The sequence below is a fragment of the Lolium perenne genome, chromosome 4 (genome assembly GCF_019359855.2).
Source record: "Lolium perenne isolate Kyuss_39 chromosome 4, Kyuss_2.0, whole genome shotgun sequence".
NCBI lineage: Eukaryota > Viridiplantae > Streptophyta > Magnoliopsida > Poales > Poaceae > Lolium > Lolium perenne.
The window spans coordinates 41624161-41641478 of NC_067247.2; the positions used below are offsets into that span (position 1 = coordinate 41624161).

Sequence of the window (17318 nt, forward strand, 5' to 3'; positions counted from 1 at the left end):
GGTTTTGGTCCATTTAGCCTGTGCAGGTGACACGTGTGATACGAGTAGGTTACGGGCACGCGCCTGGCAGCCTGGTACTTTTGCTGATACCAAGCAAATCACTACGGGAAAATCTGGCATTGCCGTGTCTTCGAATCTTTGCCGTGCGCCAGACATGTCCCGAGAAACTAGGAACACGGCAAACGAAAAGTACACGGTAACATGCGGAAAAAACACACGGCAAAGAAATCAATACGGCAAAGAAAGAAATGAACACACGGCAAAGAAGTGATCACGGTAAAGAAAGAAACAAACACACGGCAAACATAAGAGCACGGCAAAGAGCCCAGCCACGTGTCACCGCCGTCCGCAGTTAACGGAACCGTTACAGCAGCGCGACATTGCCGTGTGTCCTCTACCAGACACACGGCAAAGAATTAGGGTCACGTCAACTCCTTCCTTTTCGCGCGCGCCGTTTCTTCCCGCCCAATATTTTCCGCGTGGAAGAAATTTCGCGCCTTTATTTTGCCGTGCGCCAGCGTAAAACACACGGCAAAGGTGGTCCTTTGCCGTGTGTTTGGTGAGAAATACACGGCAAAGGTGGTGCTTTGCCGTGTGTTTTACGATGGCGCACGGCGAAGAGCGTTTTCCTTCAATTTTCTTTCTTCTCATTGTTTTTTCTTCCCCTTTGAGCCCCTACGTCACTGTATAGCCATGTCTCCCTCCATTTCTCTTCGACACCACCACTGAAGCTTCTTTTCCGTTCCCGTCGAGATGCCTCCTCATCAATGCGTGAACCGTAGGTCCACTAGTATCATCGGCTTCCCCTTCCGGCCTAGGTGCAATTTCGTGGCTGAAATCAACGCCGCCACCGTCAAGGGTAGTTCGTGTACTAAGGATCCATTTTTGCTAGCTCCATATTCTTTGAGAAAATCATTTTTAGGACCATGATGTGTCATTTTATGTGTGGTTTCTCCCAGTCTCGAGCGTTTCGAAGCCCCCCCCCCCACGTCGGTTCATGCGATGTGGGCTCTGTTTTTAGCACAATTAAGTCATGAAAAATTAGAAAAATGTGAAACCTTCACGAGGCTTCGTTATATGTGAACTAGAAGCGAGGAAGGTGTAAAGGTGCAAAAGTAGCTCCCCTAATCCTAAACCCTAAACTGGGGAGGCTTCGAGCCCTAAACCCCTAGACCCTAAACCATTAACTACACGTGGTAACATTGGAGCTGCAAAACCCTGCGTCATAAACCCTAACCCTAACCCTAAACCCTAAATCTATACCTAACCCTAAATCCTAACATTGACCCTAAACCCTAGCCCTACCCCTGAATACTAACCCTAACCCTAACCAGTAGATCAGGCACACCCTCGTGTGATGATGGCTCTAGCTGCGGGAATGCCGGATGCTACCATGTGCCAAAGGGTCCCAATCTTGGTTTTCCATCTGTATATGTCCTAAAAAAACCTAACACAATGGAAAAGTACATTGGTGCACCCTCGCGCGGAGAAATCTAGGGGGGTAGACCCGCCGGGGCACACATACCGCTGTTTTTGGGGAGGAGGGGGAGAACGACCACCGGAGCACCAGAATCCCACCAAATCTTGCATGTGGACCTATGATATGTGTGAAAGTGTGATGGAAGGTGTAATGGCGCAAAAGTAGCTCTCCTAAACCCTAAACCCTAAACTAGGGAGGCTTCGAGCTCTAAACCCCTAGACCCTAAACCATTAACTACATGTGTTATCATGGGAGCTACAAAACCATGCATCATAAACTCTAACCCTAAACCCTAAACCTATACCTAACCCAAAATCCTAACATTGACCCTAAACCCTATCCCTACCCTTGAATCCTAACCCTAACCCGGAACATAACCCTAACCAGTAGATCATGCACACCCTCGTTTGATGATGGCCCTAGCTGCGGGTATGTCGGAGGCTACATTGTGCCAAAGGGTCCCATCTTGGTTTTCCATGTGTATATGTCCTAAACAAACCTAACACAATGGAAAAGTACATTAGTGCACCCTCGCCCTGACAAATCTAGGGGGTAGACTCGCCGGGGCACACATACCGCTGTTTTAGGGGGGAGAAGGGGGAGAACGACCACCGGAGCACCGAAATCCCACCAAATCTTGCATGTGGACCTATGATATGTGTGAAAGTGTGGTGGAAGGTGTAAAGGTGCAAAATTAGCTCCCCTAAACCCTAAACTGGGGAGGCTTCGAGCCCTAAACCCCTAGACCCTAAACCATTAACTACACTTGCTGACATGGGAGCTGCAAAAACCTGTGTCATAAACCCTAACCCTGAACCCTAAACCTATACCTAACCCTAAATCCTAACCTTGACCCTAAACCCTATCCCTACCCCTGAATCCTAACCCTAACCCGGATCTGAGCTCCGGTATACGAAGTACTGCAAGAAGTTGGGGGAGATGCGTGGCACAGATGTGGACCCTCTCAGTGTTCCCTTTGACCCCGAGGTTGCCGTGCTAGCGGGACAGGGCAAGAGGAATGGTCGCTTATGGATTGGTGACGGTTGCATCCATCCCGCGACCGTTCCATCTATCCGCCAGCTCCGTCGTGGCAGGACGAGCTCCGATCCTCAAATAGAGACCCGCCCCACGCCTTCGAGTGTAGCTATGCAAAGAATCCAGGTATGTCCGTCATCCTTGGTCATCTACATTTCATTACAAGTTTTCCATTCCAACATTCATGACATTGCGAGCACAAATGTAGGCTCAGGTGGAGGAGCAGAACAAACTGCGAGAGGAGGCAGAGGCAAGAGCCCAGCGAATGGAGGAGCAGATGATGTTGCAGCAGCAACAACTGGCACAACAACAGAAGATGATGGAGTGGATGACACAACAAATGAGCCAGCAGCAGGAACACATGCGCATGCTTGCTATGCAGCCGGGTGGCGTGACTCTTCCTCCTCTTGCTCCTCCTCCTTTCACTTTCCCGTGGGTAAGTTGTCTTTGCAGAATAAGTGTTTCTCCATTCATTAGTTGTGATGGTACAGCATCAGGTCATTTGCATATTGCGTTCTTGTGCATCTGAAAATATTGTACAGTAGTGTACTACTTCAGTGAATAATAGCCTGTAGTGTAAATTGAAACTGAATTTGCTACAGTAGTGTAAATTGAAATTGAAACTGAATAATAGCCTGTAGTGTAAATTGAAACTGAAAATATTGTACAGTAGTGTACTACTTCAGTGAATAATAGCCTGTAGTGAATAATAGCCTGTAGTGTAGTACAGTTATATTACTGAATTTGCTAAGATAACCTGAAACTGAAAATTGACTAGAAGATGAATCAGTATGTGTGCAATTGTATCTATCTAGCGAATGTAGTGTAAATAAGTAGCATGAAGAAAAAGGAACAAAAGCTTCCCTGTTTTCCCCAACTGAATATATACACTACAAACCGAGGCATCTGTGCCAATCTCTGTCTAGTGCTTGTTGTGTAATGCTCACAATTTTCCATATTGTAGGCACCACCTTCGTCTGGCTCCAACAATATGCCGCTTGGTGGGTTGGGCAATCAGGAGGGAACCCCACCGGTGCCTCCTATGGCGGGTTCACATGTCTTGAGCAATCAGAATGTGGCTAGGAAGCTGTGACTCCAGGTTAGTTCTCCTACCATAAGACTAGAACATGTTACTTAGACACAAGACTAGAACTTGTAATTCGAATTTACTCTCGTGGGAGTCACTTGTACAATTGCATGCCATCGAATTTACTTGTCCTTGTTGCTTGCCAATTTATACATAGAATTGGAACTTGTCCATATTGCTTCATAGTACTTGTGAAAATTTAGACATAGAGCTTGAACATGACCATTTTGCTTCGTTATACTTGTAAAAGTGTAGACATAGAGATTGAACTTTCGATTTTGAATTACTCTCACGTGAGCCACTTGTAGAATGTTCTCGTTTCATGTTAGCCACTTAAATTACTCTCATGTGCATTTTGGAACTTGACCATATATCTTGTACATTTTTTTTTGTATTTGCTTAAACTTACCATATTGCTTGCAAACGTGTAGGATATGCATGAAGGACGCTTATCTTCGCCGTTGTGGTCTACATGTGGAGCTTCCCTTGATGGTCTCTATGTTAACTTGTGTTAGAAACTATATGTTTCGACTCTATGTTTCTATGGACTTGTATTATGTTGCTTTCGTATTTGTGTTATAAACTATATGTTGCGAAGGATTTTGTGTTATGGACTATGGATTATATGTATGTTATGGACTATATGCATATTATGGAGCTTGTCTATTGGGTTATTACTGTTTATTTGTATTTGAAATGTATGGATCAAAGAGAAATAAGCTAAAAATGGAAAAACAGATAGGCCTTTGCCGTGTGTGCATGCACGGCAAAGATGCAAAATGGTCTTTGCCGTGTGCCTGAACACAGCAAAGTGGACAGGTGGCAAGGTTCTGTGCAGTCTGGGGACCCAGACAGGAACTTTACCGTGCGCATAGGCAACAACACACAGCAAAGTATCAAGCTTTGCCGTGTTCCGAACTGAAGAACACACGGCAAACAATTGCGGATTTGCCGTGCTCCAAACTGCAGGACACACGGCAAACCCTCTCCACTTTGCCGTGCTCCAAACTGAAGAACACACGGCAAACCATCTCAGCCTTGCCGTGCTCCAACCTTGAGGACGCACGGTAAAAGTTTATATCTTTGCCGTGGGTCGTGCTTTGGTACACGGCAAAGTCGAAGCGCCGTCAGCTCTACCGCGACCCGTTAAGTTACTTTTCACTGCCGTGCAGCACGAAAAACACACGGCAAAGGTCTTTGCCGTGCGCATGTTGAAAGAGCACGGCAAAGTGCTCTTTGCCGTAGGGAACTATGCCGTGTAAATTTTGCCGTGTGTTAACACACGGCAAAGCCTTTGCCGTGTTCCGGGGCCTCTTTGCCGTGTTCATTTGGCACACGGCAATGTCAGATTTTCCTGTAGTGAATTACTACGAAGTCTGTATGTTCGATTAAAAGAAAAATATCCCCAAATCGTTTAGCTTTGAGGGCTAACCCTAGGTCCGGCGGCGGCGATGGTCTTCACTGGCAGAGTGGGAGCGGCCGAGCGGGTGGTAGTGGCGATTAGGCTGGTGCCAATGCATCACTGCCTATAGCCTCGCCACGTCAGCTTTTACCCTCACTCTCACCCCACGGTGCCAGTGCACGGGCTATAGTGCCAGCTCTCACTTATCTCTCCTCCACATCACCATTTCTTTTTCAGATTAAGTTATTTCACTCGATTTTTTTTAGACATTCAAAAGAATGCAAGAAAATTATTTTATTCAACTCAAAATGTTACCGATTACATAATAATTAATAAAATTGCATAATAAATTTTAAAAATTACACTAGTACAAATGCCCGTGCGTTGCTACGGGTCTTCAAATAGTAATCTTTCCAATAGCACGAGAACTGAGTCTTATATATCTTGCGTTCTGCTTGCAATAGTAATCTTTCCAAGTCTAAACTCATGTGTGATATTTCAAAGTTTTAACATCTTTGCACCAAGATGAATAAGCTAATATGTATGTTAAGGAAACATTTTCATAGGGAAGTATAGGCCGTTTGGCCATGCCGCCAAAAAATCCGAGCGAAAATCAAGAAAAGAGGAAGAGGCCTTATGTGCTTTCACAACACGTAATTTGGGACCATCAGTCAGCAACTGTTGGCACTACTGCATCCTTTTGAGCCCAATCTTGTTGCTCATCCTACAATTTCACAACATTATTCAACCCATTAAATGGCCTCAAATATAATTATATTGCAGTATTGCAACAAAGCCAATTCAACTCATGTGGTCAATTCAAATAGCATAAAAAATGCACATCTTAAGTGTATGTGCTGAAATAATATGCTTCTCTTAAAACGCATGACTTGCAAGTTGCACCATATTCAAATTTCTTCTGAATTTCTATGGCTCATCTTGAAGAAGCCTTTCTTAGTAGCCATTTTAGAGCACAAAAATATATACATGTCTAGAAAAAAACACATGTAACATTTTTTTTCCTTTTCCTGCTATTATGGATACTATCAGCCAGAAAACTCCATAGATTTGTCCAAACGCTAGTTTTACATTATACTAAAGGTTCAAATCCTGCAGTACAGTTTTGAGTCAAATACGCCGTGCATATGGTTTCCACCCAAAACGAAATAGTAGAAGGATAGACGAAGAATTCAATATTCTAAATTAGAAACCACGTAATTAAAAGCATGTGCTCCTCATGCGTCTCATATTCCCTATCTACAGTTCGGAGGAAGCACGGACTGAGCGACATATGTATAACTTAGAACTCTACAAAAGGTCCTATTTCCATACTTAATTATCTTCGCTTAGTTCTCTTCTCTCGTTGTTTCTTTTTTGTCTGATCACCATCACTATTGCTATTTCCAGTTAACATCTATTAACCATGAAATTCACGTATAAGAATTAGCGCACATGTTGAATTTTCTGAGAAATAACATTGACATTCAGGAATATGCCGCAGATGCATTATAGACATTAACTGAATATATAGGTCCAGATCTAGTTGTTAACATCAAAATTAGGTAGCCATCAGACTTGATGAGGGTTTGTATGTCATCAAGGGAGAAAAAATAGGCAAGTAGCTGGATTTGTATACATAATGGAACCACTGTTTTGGTAACACAATGGAAAACAAAGAGATACATGCATGCTGTTCTGACCATGAATTCCTCAACTGTTGGTGATATTTTGTGTGTGGAAAATACCATGATAAAACCAAATCCTCAATTGAGAATCAAAACTCATCATTATATATCCATATAAGATCATTCAATTTTTTTTGTTCCTTGCATATAACTTAGTATGTAAGAAACAATCCATGAACTTCCATTTAGCATAGACACCACAGTAAAGAAACCACTTAAGAAATCAGCTATTTGCACTTTCGATCTATCACATATTCAATATTTTTGCACCCCAGAAATATATCTTCTTTTTTAAACTGACGCCTTTTCTATCATCTGCTAAAACTAACATTTTTAGAAGAAATACAACGAGAACCGAAACTGCCTCCCGGGTCGCTCGCGCGGGCGACTCCGGAGGCGACGGCCAAACCCTAGAAAACCACCCCCGATCTCCTCCCTCCCTGGCCGCTGCCGCCGAAGGAGGCGGGCTGCGTGCGTGGCGCACCCTGATGGAGCTTTGTCGCGCGGGTCGCGTGGGGGTGGCGTGGTATAGGAGCTTCAGTGCGGCGGTGCGGCACCAGGATGCTACGCGGCGCGCCGACTGGTGGCGGTGGCGGCGTGCCTGCTAATGGCGACTCCCGGGCCCGATCTGGGCCTGACCTGGGCCAGGCGGGCCGCGGCCACGACGCGTCCATGCGACATCGTTGGCGGCGGGACCTGCTGCCTGCCCCTCCCGCTATCTCCCTCCTCCCGTCCGTCGCTGGTCGAGGTCGCCCAGAGTGCAAGCATGCGAGCAGCGGCGACGACTCTGCTATGCCCCGGTGAATCCCGGCGGCGGAAGCTGCGGGCCTTTGCGGCGACGACCAGTGTCCGCGGCGGCGTGGTGCAGGCACTCGCCTGCTCGACGCGCTCCGGCGGTGGGTGTTGGCGCTGCACGTGATCGGTGCCCCCTCCTGCAAAGACAAGTTCCTAGGCTTCCCCCCTGCGTGAAGATCTTCTCTGGTGGCCTGCTTCGTCTATTCTGGTATGCGCTGTCCACGGCGGCACCTGAGGGCGCCGTCACCTCCTTGGAGGCGTTGGCATGACTCTGATCGGACCTCCTCCTCGAGCACCAGGGGAAACTCCAGGTCTGGCCTGTCGGACCGGGCAGCGGCGGCGTCTCAGCGTTGCTCCCTTCTTGAAGGCGCTGCCTTGGCTGCGAGTGGAGTACCAGATGCAGCTTGTGGAGGTTGACGATGCGTCTCCGAGTAGTGTGCCACACAGGGGGTGGATGTATGGAGCGCTACATCTGCCAATGCGAGCCCTTCAACGACATTTCTACACCAGTTCTGCCGAAGCCCTGCCTCTCACCTGCCGACTCCTAGGCATAATGGGTGTGAGTTACGTTGGCCTAGGCAGTCATGGAGATGAAACGTTCCCGGAGGCTTCTTGCAACGGTGGTGTCAGTGCCCTGCTGCCCCGAGCCCCGTTGCCTCGCCATTCTTGGTTGGAGGCTATGCTTGGCGAGGCCTAATGTCTCTGTCTTCACGGTCTGTAGAGGGCACCTCCTTACCAAGTTGTAGTCGCTTGGTGAGGACGGTCATGTGTGCGTGTGTGTCCCTCTTTCTGGAGGTTGTACCCCGATGTCTTCTTCCTGTTCAATGAAATGAAACGCAAAATCTCTTGTGTTTTCTCGAAAAAAAAGAAGAAGAAATACAACCTGTTAATGAATTCTGGAAAAAGCTCATCTCGAGTATAGAGATTTAGAAAGGGGTGGAACAGTATCAAAGAATCTTAAGTTATGTCAAAAGACCGAGAATTCATTTTCATACACATTTTTGTCACGGTACAACTTTTCATGGAAAAAGAAGATTTTAATTAACTCGGTAAAATTGTCCTGAATTAAAGAATGACATGTCGCACCTTAAAGGACCAGTTTGAATATACAACGGAGTATTATAAACAAAACAAAAAAATCAGTTCCACCTTAACTGACATAGATGGGCATGATTTTTGATAGTTGAAACCTCATCAATCAAAGCATAAGAACCAAATTGTAATAACAACCAATCTAGAACCGAGCAATCAAGTAGATTAGATACCTTGACATACATCTATCAATCTGAGGTGGCCATTTTTTCACGCTAAGTGGAACATCATCAAGGCAAAACATAAAAGAGAAATCATTTGAAACAAGCATACATTGGCAGGAATATCAGACAGAGCAGTAATGACAAAATCAAATCTGCTATCCAGCAAGATCAACCAACCATTGCTTTTGTTCCTTTTCCTAGTCACCAAATGCACTCGTAACAGTGACCCTAATCAAGCTGCAAGTATGACAAAAGTGCAGATATCATTATCCCAATGCTGAAATAATGTCATTACAAGTTTAATAACATAACTCTTGTGCCCCCTCAGCACTTAGCTTTATTATGTCTAATCTTCAGATGCGACAAGACACTATACCCCGTAATTTACTATAATGTCAGAATAAACAAGAAATGCAGAAGATATGCCTTTTTGATTTACTGTTCACACTTGTCATCGAGAAGGTACCTGATTTTTTCATTAATACTGACACAAAATGTGCATGCAACAGATGAGCTTCTCTCCTCAGAGGCTTAGATATGCTGAACATTTCTCGGAGAGCCCTGCAATTATCAACCCTATTCTTCGGAACACCTTCCATAGTGAAGGTTTTCCTTGATCCCATTTGCCCATGTGTAAAGATGCATACATTGAAACCTTCCATCACTAACCTCACGACTGACAGGCTCTCGGCAAATACAGCCTCTGAAAGAAACTATTAGAATATGGCACATTATGATCAGCATCCTTCAACAATACAATCATATCTAAAAATATATTCAGGAAATGAATGCATATGCCATTCACTCAATCGGATTATTAATTTAACAGTACATATTTGTAGCCCTGTGCACACTATGGGCCTTCATAACATATCATATTTTGAAACAGAAGTACGGGTATGTACCAAGTAGGAATAGTAAATACTTTGATCATCAGCCCAGCCAAAAACATGATCAAATTTGAAGCCCTTGCTCTCTTTCCGTGGGAACATACTGAAGCTCAGTCTCCTGGGATGGATCGACCTCAACCACTGATGAGCACCAACAGGAGATCTCATCAGCACTTAGAGGCCAACACCGGCAATCATCTCATTGAGCTCATTATACGAATGACACTAGTCCGCACAATCCGCTGTGTACTTCTTCAAGCCATCAAACCTTGGTGCACGCCCCTTCGCACACTTCTCCATCAGGTTGGTATATCTGTCCCCTGAAAGTAAATCAAACAAGACCAAATATCAACAATTCTGCAAACAACGAAGAAAATAGATTGTATACCTAGGAACCATAGGATTGAGGGCAGAAGGGTGTTTGGGACTTACGAAGCAGATTGAGGATGACATCGGCACTACTTGGAGCACGCCACGTGCACGGACCTGCGCGATGGCCTAAGGAAAGAAACGAGTATTAGGAAACATGGATGATAGGATTGGTCTGATTGCAGTTGTATAGGATAAGCATTATAAACCTTCCACGTAAATAGTTTAGCTGACATTCTAGTTCTAGTTAGAAAGGAAGCACGCAAGACAAACAAACAAACTGGAAAAAAAAATACTATTTATGTATGTTAGGATAGGAGCGACAACTGCCTCCTTTCATGAAATTTTGTGATGTGGCCATGATACTTAGTGACAGTCCTAAAATCCAGTAAATACAATGATAAAGTTATCATGATGCTGAGATAATTGGAAATAAGTATATGTGCGCAAAGAAAAACAAAATGGTTTCAATCAGAAATATCTGGCAGTCAAAGTTGTTTTGTTTCACCAATAGTAGGGATTAAACAAGTATGTTACTGCAGAGAAACTTTATTAAGCATGAATAAACCGATTCATTCTACAGAAAATAAGTATCATCTATCAGGTAATGTATAAGTAATAGCTACCTGACGTAGATACAACCCTCACATATGGACTCCAATGCGGTGAATCCATCATATTGTGCATAAAAATTCAGTAGCCACAAATCAGAATCGGGATATCGTGGAAAACAAACATGCTTACAGGTGAAATAGGACATTTAGCTAGCAAAGAAAGTGTGGATTTGCCCAGTTCCAATGACGTGTGGCCCATGGCTGCCAACATGCGTTTTTGTTGTGGCCATGGAGGGCTTGATGGAGCATCGGCCGATCCTCTCCTCGCTGACCTCCGACTGAGCTGGAGGAGGAAGTGGTGCGGGAGCGCAAGGCGGAGAAGAAGACTCCGAAGGACTGTGTTGTGGATATACTTCATAGGTATACCATCGACATGGTCCGATTCCGGCAAGCCCGGGTGGCCCACAGATGGTGGTGGTAGCATATGGCCCACCGGGCAGCCCAGTTGTTGTTGATCAAGATGGAAGATGTCCAACCCAGGAACAAGGAGCCGGATCCGAACCGCCCTACGAAGGTAGCCGGATCCGAACCGCCCTGCGAAGGTAGCCGGATCCGAAACGCCCTACAGAGGTACCCGGATCCTAACCGCCCTAGGAAGGTAGCCGGATCCGAACCGCCTTACAGAGGTACCCGGATCCGAACCGACCTACAGAGGTACCCGGATCCGAAGAGGTCTATGCCAGGAGTCAGATCCGTGAAGGCCCATGAAGGAAGCCGGACCCGTGGAGGCCCATAAGGAACCCGGATCCAGTACGACGTAGATGGAAGGCAGATCCTTGACGTACACGGCAAGACATTGTACCGTAGTTAGGCAACCTGTAATCCGGCTAGGACTCTCCATGTAAACCCTAGATCCGTGCGCCTATATAAGCCGGATCCCGGGAGCCCTGAGGGGAGATCTCGAGCTAGAAGCGAGACAACCACAACTCATTGTAACAACGCGAAAGCGCCCAGATAATTCCAGACAAGCAGCAGTAGGCCCTGTCATCGTGCAGGTGTTCCGAAGCTGGGTAAATCGCGTACCACCGTCCCGTGTGCACTCCGCCCTATGGCCCCTACTTCTTCTCCCCCTCGTGAGGATCCCTCCTCCGAGGTACCGTCGAATAGGCAACGACAGTTGGCGCCCACCGTGGGGCCTCTGGCGTCTGGAGGCCGGAACCGGGCGGGTTCCACATCTTCATCTGCGAGACCATTGATTTCGACGGAAACGCACTGGTAAGTAATGTAGCTACGACCGCCGCCGAGCAGGACGCAGCTGCAAAGATCCGATCCGAGTCGCTGGAGCTTTCCACGGAAGAATCCGCCTTAGACTTGGAAATTTCAAATTCTGGTTTTAGTAGCCGGATCCGCGCCTACGTTTTTGGTAGTCGGATCCGCACCTATATTTTTGGTAGCCGGATCCGCGCCTACGTTTTTGGTAGTCGGATCCGCACCTATATTTTTGGTAGCCGGATCCGCGCCTACGTTTTTGGTAGCCGGATCCGCACCTATATTTTTGGTTGCCGGATCTGTGCCTACGTTTTTGCTAGTCGGATCCGCATCTATATTTTTGTAGCCGGATCCATACCAAAATTTTGGTAGGTGAATCCGCACCTAAATTTTTGGAAGTCGGATCCACACCTAAATTTTGGTAGGTGGATCCGCACTGACAGGACCACTGCGACAATCAATCTCGCACCGGCTCGACGGAACGCCGAAGAAAAACCGCCACGACCGACGTTGACTCCGCTCCAAACAGCTAAGTCCTATTTATATTTAATATTTTAATATTTTATGATCATGAGATTAAGATTGGTTCACTCATATCCTGAGTCTTTTACCGCTTTCACTATTGGTCATATCTTTCCCACGATTTGCCTCGCGCTCGTGAAAAACTTTGTACCGTTTTTGCCGCTTAAGGCTCCAGTACGCTGCAAAATTTCCGTCTTCGGGCGTTAGCTTGAGTTTTCTGGCCTACACGTTTTCTGTTGTTTATATGTGGATTCCTTAGTAGTGACATTTCGGTACTTAAAGCCGGCCTCTGTTTCTGAGGTTCTTGATTGTTTCGCTATTAAGCGCTATCGCCTCAGCAGATGTTCTATGTTTAAACTTTGCCGTCTTGCGAAAAGTCAAGCATATAAACCAGAAGAACGGATAAACCAGCACTTGCTTAAAATATATAAATTGCATCAACTGTTCAAGATAGACGAGTGTTTTTCCGCCTTGACAGTTTTATGTTGTTCAACCGCTGCATAGTTTCAGCTTCAAAACATTTGTTCAAAGGCCGTTTTTGTTCCGCCTTACATTTGTTCGTTGAACATGATCAAAGAAACAATTTAATACAAATATGTCTTTTTGTGTTTATATATCAGGTTGTTATCACCAGAATTTGACCGAGTCAGAGGTGGGCCACGATTGAGATTGACTTGAAGATATACGTGGAAGGAAGAACAAGAATTGGCCTTATACACGAAGTTGGGCTGAATTGCCCATGTATCTGTAATATAGTAGATCGCATCTTAGATTGAAAGTTAGAGTTTTACTCGTGCACGGTTAGGTGCACGTCCGAATTAGAAAGTCCCCTGGACTATAAATATGTATCTAGGGTTTATGGAATAAACAACAACTCACGTTCAACCCAAAACAAACCAATCTCGGCGCATCGCCAACTCCTTCATCTCGAGGGTTTCAATCAGGTAAGCGACATGCTGCCTAGATCGCATCTTGCGATCTAGGCAGCACAAGCTCCACGTTGTTCATGCGTTGCTCGTACTGAAGCGTCTTTGATGGCGAGCAACGTAGTTATCATAGATGTGTTAGGGTTAGCATAGCTCTTCGTATAACATGCTTACGTAGTGCAGCCCTTGCATGTCTAGCCGCCCTCACGCCTATCTCAGGTGTGGGGGCGGCACCCTGCTTGTTCATCATCTAGTAGATCTGATCCGTTACGATTGCTCCTTGTTCTGCAAGGATTAGTTTAATATCTGCAATAGTTAGGCCTTACAAAGGGGGGGAGGATCCAGCGGCACGTAGGGTGGCGTTCGCAAGTCCTAAACAGGATGTTCCGAGGATCAACGCCATGTTGGTTTTTAGGCCTTGTTTAGGATCGGCTTATGAGCACCGTGCGTGGCCGCGAGGCCCAACCTGGAGTAGGATGATCCGATTATGCGGTGAAAACCCTAAATCGTCGTAGATCTCATTAGCTATATCTTGATCAAGCAGGATCACCAAGTATTCGTGCACCCCGTACGAATCATGGGTGGATCGGCTCTTTGAGCCGATCCACAGGATAACCTGAGAGCCGATCGAGGCTCGTATTTAATGTTTACGTGTATGCCATGCAGGAACTAAGCGAGGCATCCCCATCACCTTCCTGACCAGGTATAGGTCAGGTGGCACGCCCTTGCACTTCGCATCGCCGCGTGTGACCAGAAGAGCATTGCGGGCCGTCGCTCGGAGGGGTCTCAGCCAGCCGCAGCTCTAGGCTCTTCCCGGCTCTACACTGTGTTGACAGGCCGCTGCCCGCCGGTGGGTTTTGGCAGTCAACACATTCTGGCACGCCCGGTGGGACAATCGTCTACATCAACCACATCGCCATCTACATCTGAGATGGCGGCGGACGGCACGCCAGTCACCTACGAGGAGCTGCCTGACGAGCTCAAGAAGAGATACGACGAGATCAAGGTCACCCTCGAAGCCGACCTCATCGGCTCTTTCGCAGAACCCGTTCCCATGGCATCAGATGGAAGGGATTCTCATCGCAAGGTGCACTCGATGGGATAGATCTCTCTGCCCCGTCGGAGGAACGCACCAGGGGCCTACGGCAGGAGATCAACTACTTGGTGGCTCACTCACTACACCGCCACTCTGAAAACTTGGTCAACGTGTTGGAGCGTCTCGCTCTGCGCGTGATCCAGGAGATCATGAGCCACCAGTACTCGCCGTCAGGACCAGCTCTCGGGACGCATCAAGGAGAGTTGCCGCTCCAGTCCCGTCCACCGCTGCCATATGCGTTGGCAGCACCAGCGGAAGTGCCGGCTACACCGGCATTCGTCGTCTACAAGATTGGTGGTGACCCTAGTGACTACCAGTTCTTGGCTGAGGCGCCCAAGGAGATCCCTCAAGGATACGCGTGCACGTATGTGCCAGATTGTGGCAACTGGGCACTCTCAAACCAGGCCACAACATCAGGGACTCCGGCGAAGACAGGAGGGACGTCAGCGACAGAGCTTGAAAAGCAGACGTGGCTAACTAAGTATGCCACCCCGACGAAACTCCGAGCCCGGCTCCTGCGGTTGGCTCGAGCTGGAAAAGCAAACATTGCTGGCTAAGTACGCCACCCCGGCGAATCTTCGTAGTGCAACTCCTGCAGCCAGCACAAATGGATCAGATCAGTACCATGCGAGAGACCAGTTCGGCATGGTGCCGAAAAGAAGGGCAATCGGCTATTCCAAGCCGTACCCGACGAGTACGAGATGATCCCGCTGCCACCTAAATATCGGCTCCCCGACTTCTCCAAATTCGGTGGATCAGATGGCTCCAGCTCCATCGAGCACGTCGGCCGATATTTGGCGCAACTAGGACCGGCTTCGATGTCGGATCTGCTACGCGTGAGGCTCTTTTCACAGTCCCTCACGGGATCGGCTTTTGGATGGTATACCTCTTTGCCAGCAAACTCCATCCAGTCTTGGAAGCAATTGGAAGAACAATTCCATACGCAATACCATTCAGAAGCTTCCGAGTCTAGCATTGCCGATCTAGCACAACTACGTCAGAAGCGCGGAGAAACGGTGACAGAGTACACCCAGCGCTTCAGGAATCTTAGGAACCGATGTTATTCGGTTCGTATAACTGAAAAGGAAGCAGTCGAGTTGGCAGTAGCTGGCCTTGCAACACAGCTCAAGGACATGGCCTCCCAAGCAGATTATCCCTCGCTGGCGCATATGGTTCAGAAACTATCAGCATATGAACAGCGCCACCCGGACCTGTACCAAGACAAGTTCAAGCGTGCAGTAGTCCTGGTCGATGCAGAGGAAGACGAAGTTCCTGCGGGAGACCAAGAAGTAGCAGTGGCTGAGTGGACTCGGGGAGGAACCCCCGTGTCCTGCAAATGGGTAAAGCCACCAGGGCCGCCTGTGGGATTTGATTTTGACGTGACCAAGACTGAACAAATCTTCGACCTCCTGCTCAAGGAGAAACAGTTGACGATTCCTGAAGGTCTCAAGTTCCCCACGGCGCAAGAGCTAAACGGAAAGCCGTACTGCAAATTCCACAACTCGCTCTCCCATGCCACCAACGACTGCAGGGTGTGGCGTCAGCACATCCAAGCGGCGATAGAGAAGGGGCGTTTAATTTTCAACCAGTACGCCATGAAGGTCGACACCCAACCCTTCCCCGCCGTTAACATGGTGGAAGTCACCTACCCTGAGGGTTGCCAGCCAGGTCCCACGTTCAGCATCAACATGGTAGGACCTGGGAACCACTCTGGCAAAGATGGAGATGAGGGCAGCTGCTCTCATAGCAAGGATACAGAGGAGGCCGCTCCACGCGATCGGCTCCATCATGATGGCAAGCGCTACGTCACAGAGGGAGAAGTGAAGAATATGAGATATCAACGACCTCTCTCTGATCACCTCCTCAACAAATATGTGAGTCAGTATGACCAACGCCGACGGTCCAACTATGATGATGAAGGAGATCGTCTGGCTAGAGAAGCCAGAAGACATCGTCGGCGGGATCGCGATGAGGAGGAGCACGAGCGCCGTGCCACGGACACATCAAGGGAGCAAGATGACAACGCCAGACACTGGGACTGCCCTTTCTTCAGACACTGCTAGGATTCAGGAATGAGCCGATTGCCCACAATCGGCAATTGCCCAGAATGCAACCAGAAGAAGAAGGAGGCAGCCAACGTGTCTGTGTTCAAGCGCTTAGGGCCTCTCCCGCCACAGAGCAAACGTGCTGAGTCACCTCGTTGGGCAGATCTTGAGGATTCCGAAGACGAGGGACTAGAAGGAGAAGAAGACAGGTACCACCGTCCAAGGTGGTGCCCTGACGGACTCAGCCGTTCACAAAAACGCAGGGTTCAGCGGTTGCGCGGCCTGGAGGAAGCCGAAAGGTTATACTTGCACACGCTAAGGAAGGCACGACCTGATCTGGCTGCAAAGGTTCAGCGAGCCCTGGATGAAGAGGGTCGTCCACGGAGAATGGAGTGGCGTCCCAAGCAAAAGAAAGCCGATGATGAAACATCGGCTGGCACAAACATGGTGCTCGTCTTGCCGACAGAGCTTAGCGCTCCACGATTATACGATGCACTCAAGGTGGACGACAGCAGGCGCATCAAGTCAGAGGTTGGGTTGGTTTTATCCAGTCTAACCGAGTAGCAAGATTAAACCAATGAGCAAACCGGGGGAGGCTGATCTTTGTGATCGGCCCCAAAAAATTTATGGAGGGACATTACAAAACCTTCATCGAACAAGCAATGTGGAGGCCGATTCCAGCAATCGGCCAAAGTTATCTTCTGCACATATTCTGTTTGTGGTCAGCAACGATCTACTGGGCAGCGGCCACGTCGGCAGATGAAAGTCGGCATGAATCTTTGCGAAGCCGATGTGCAAGTGCAGTGCCCTGACTAACCATGAAAGCCGATATCTGCAGTCATTTAGCAGATTCGGCTCGGGGGGCATATAGTCAGATGGACATATGCAGATAAACATGTGCAGACAT

The 17318-nt window shown here is 47.6% G+C and overlaps 1 protein-coding gene and 1 long non-coding RNA gene across 2 annotated transcripts; one reads left to right on the plus strand and one right to left on the minus strand.

Annotated features, from left to right (window-relative positions):
* Positions 1–2382: 2382 nt before the first annotated feature.
* On the plus strand, positions 2383–4255 carry LOC127348325 (uncharacterized). The gene is made up of 4 exons (XM_051374386.2): positions 2383–2641; positions 2724–2951; positions 3480–3614; positions 4034–4255. The coding sequence occupies exons 1-3, from the start codon at positions 2420–2422 to the stop codon at positions 3606–3608; spliced, it is 579 nt and encodes a 192-aa protein (XP_051230346.1). The 5' UTR covers positions 2383–2419; the 3' UTR covers positions 3609–3614; positions 4034–4255.
* Positions 4256–8604: 4349 nt separating this feature from the next.
* LOC127292270 (uncharacterized) lies at positions 8605–10671 on the minus strand. The gene is made up of 5 exons (XR_007845074.2): positions 10626–10671; positions 10063–10128; positions 9646–9950; positions 9207–9453; positions 8605–8977 (listed from the first exon to the last, which is right to left on the minus strand). It is a non-coding gene; the product is annotated as an uncharacterized lncRNA (long non-coding RNA).
* Positions 10672–17318: the final 6647 nt, after the last annotated feature.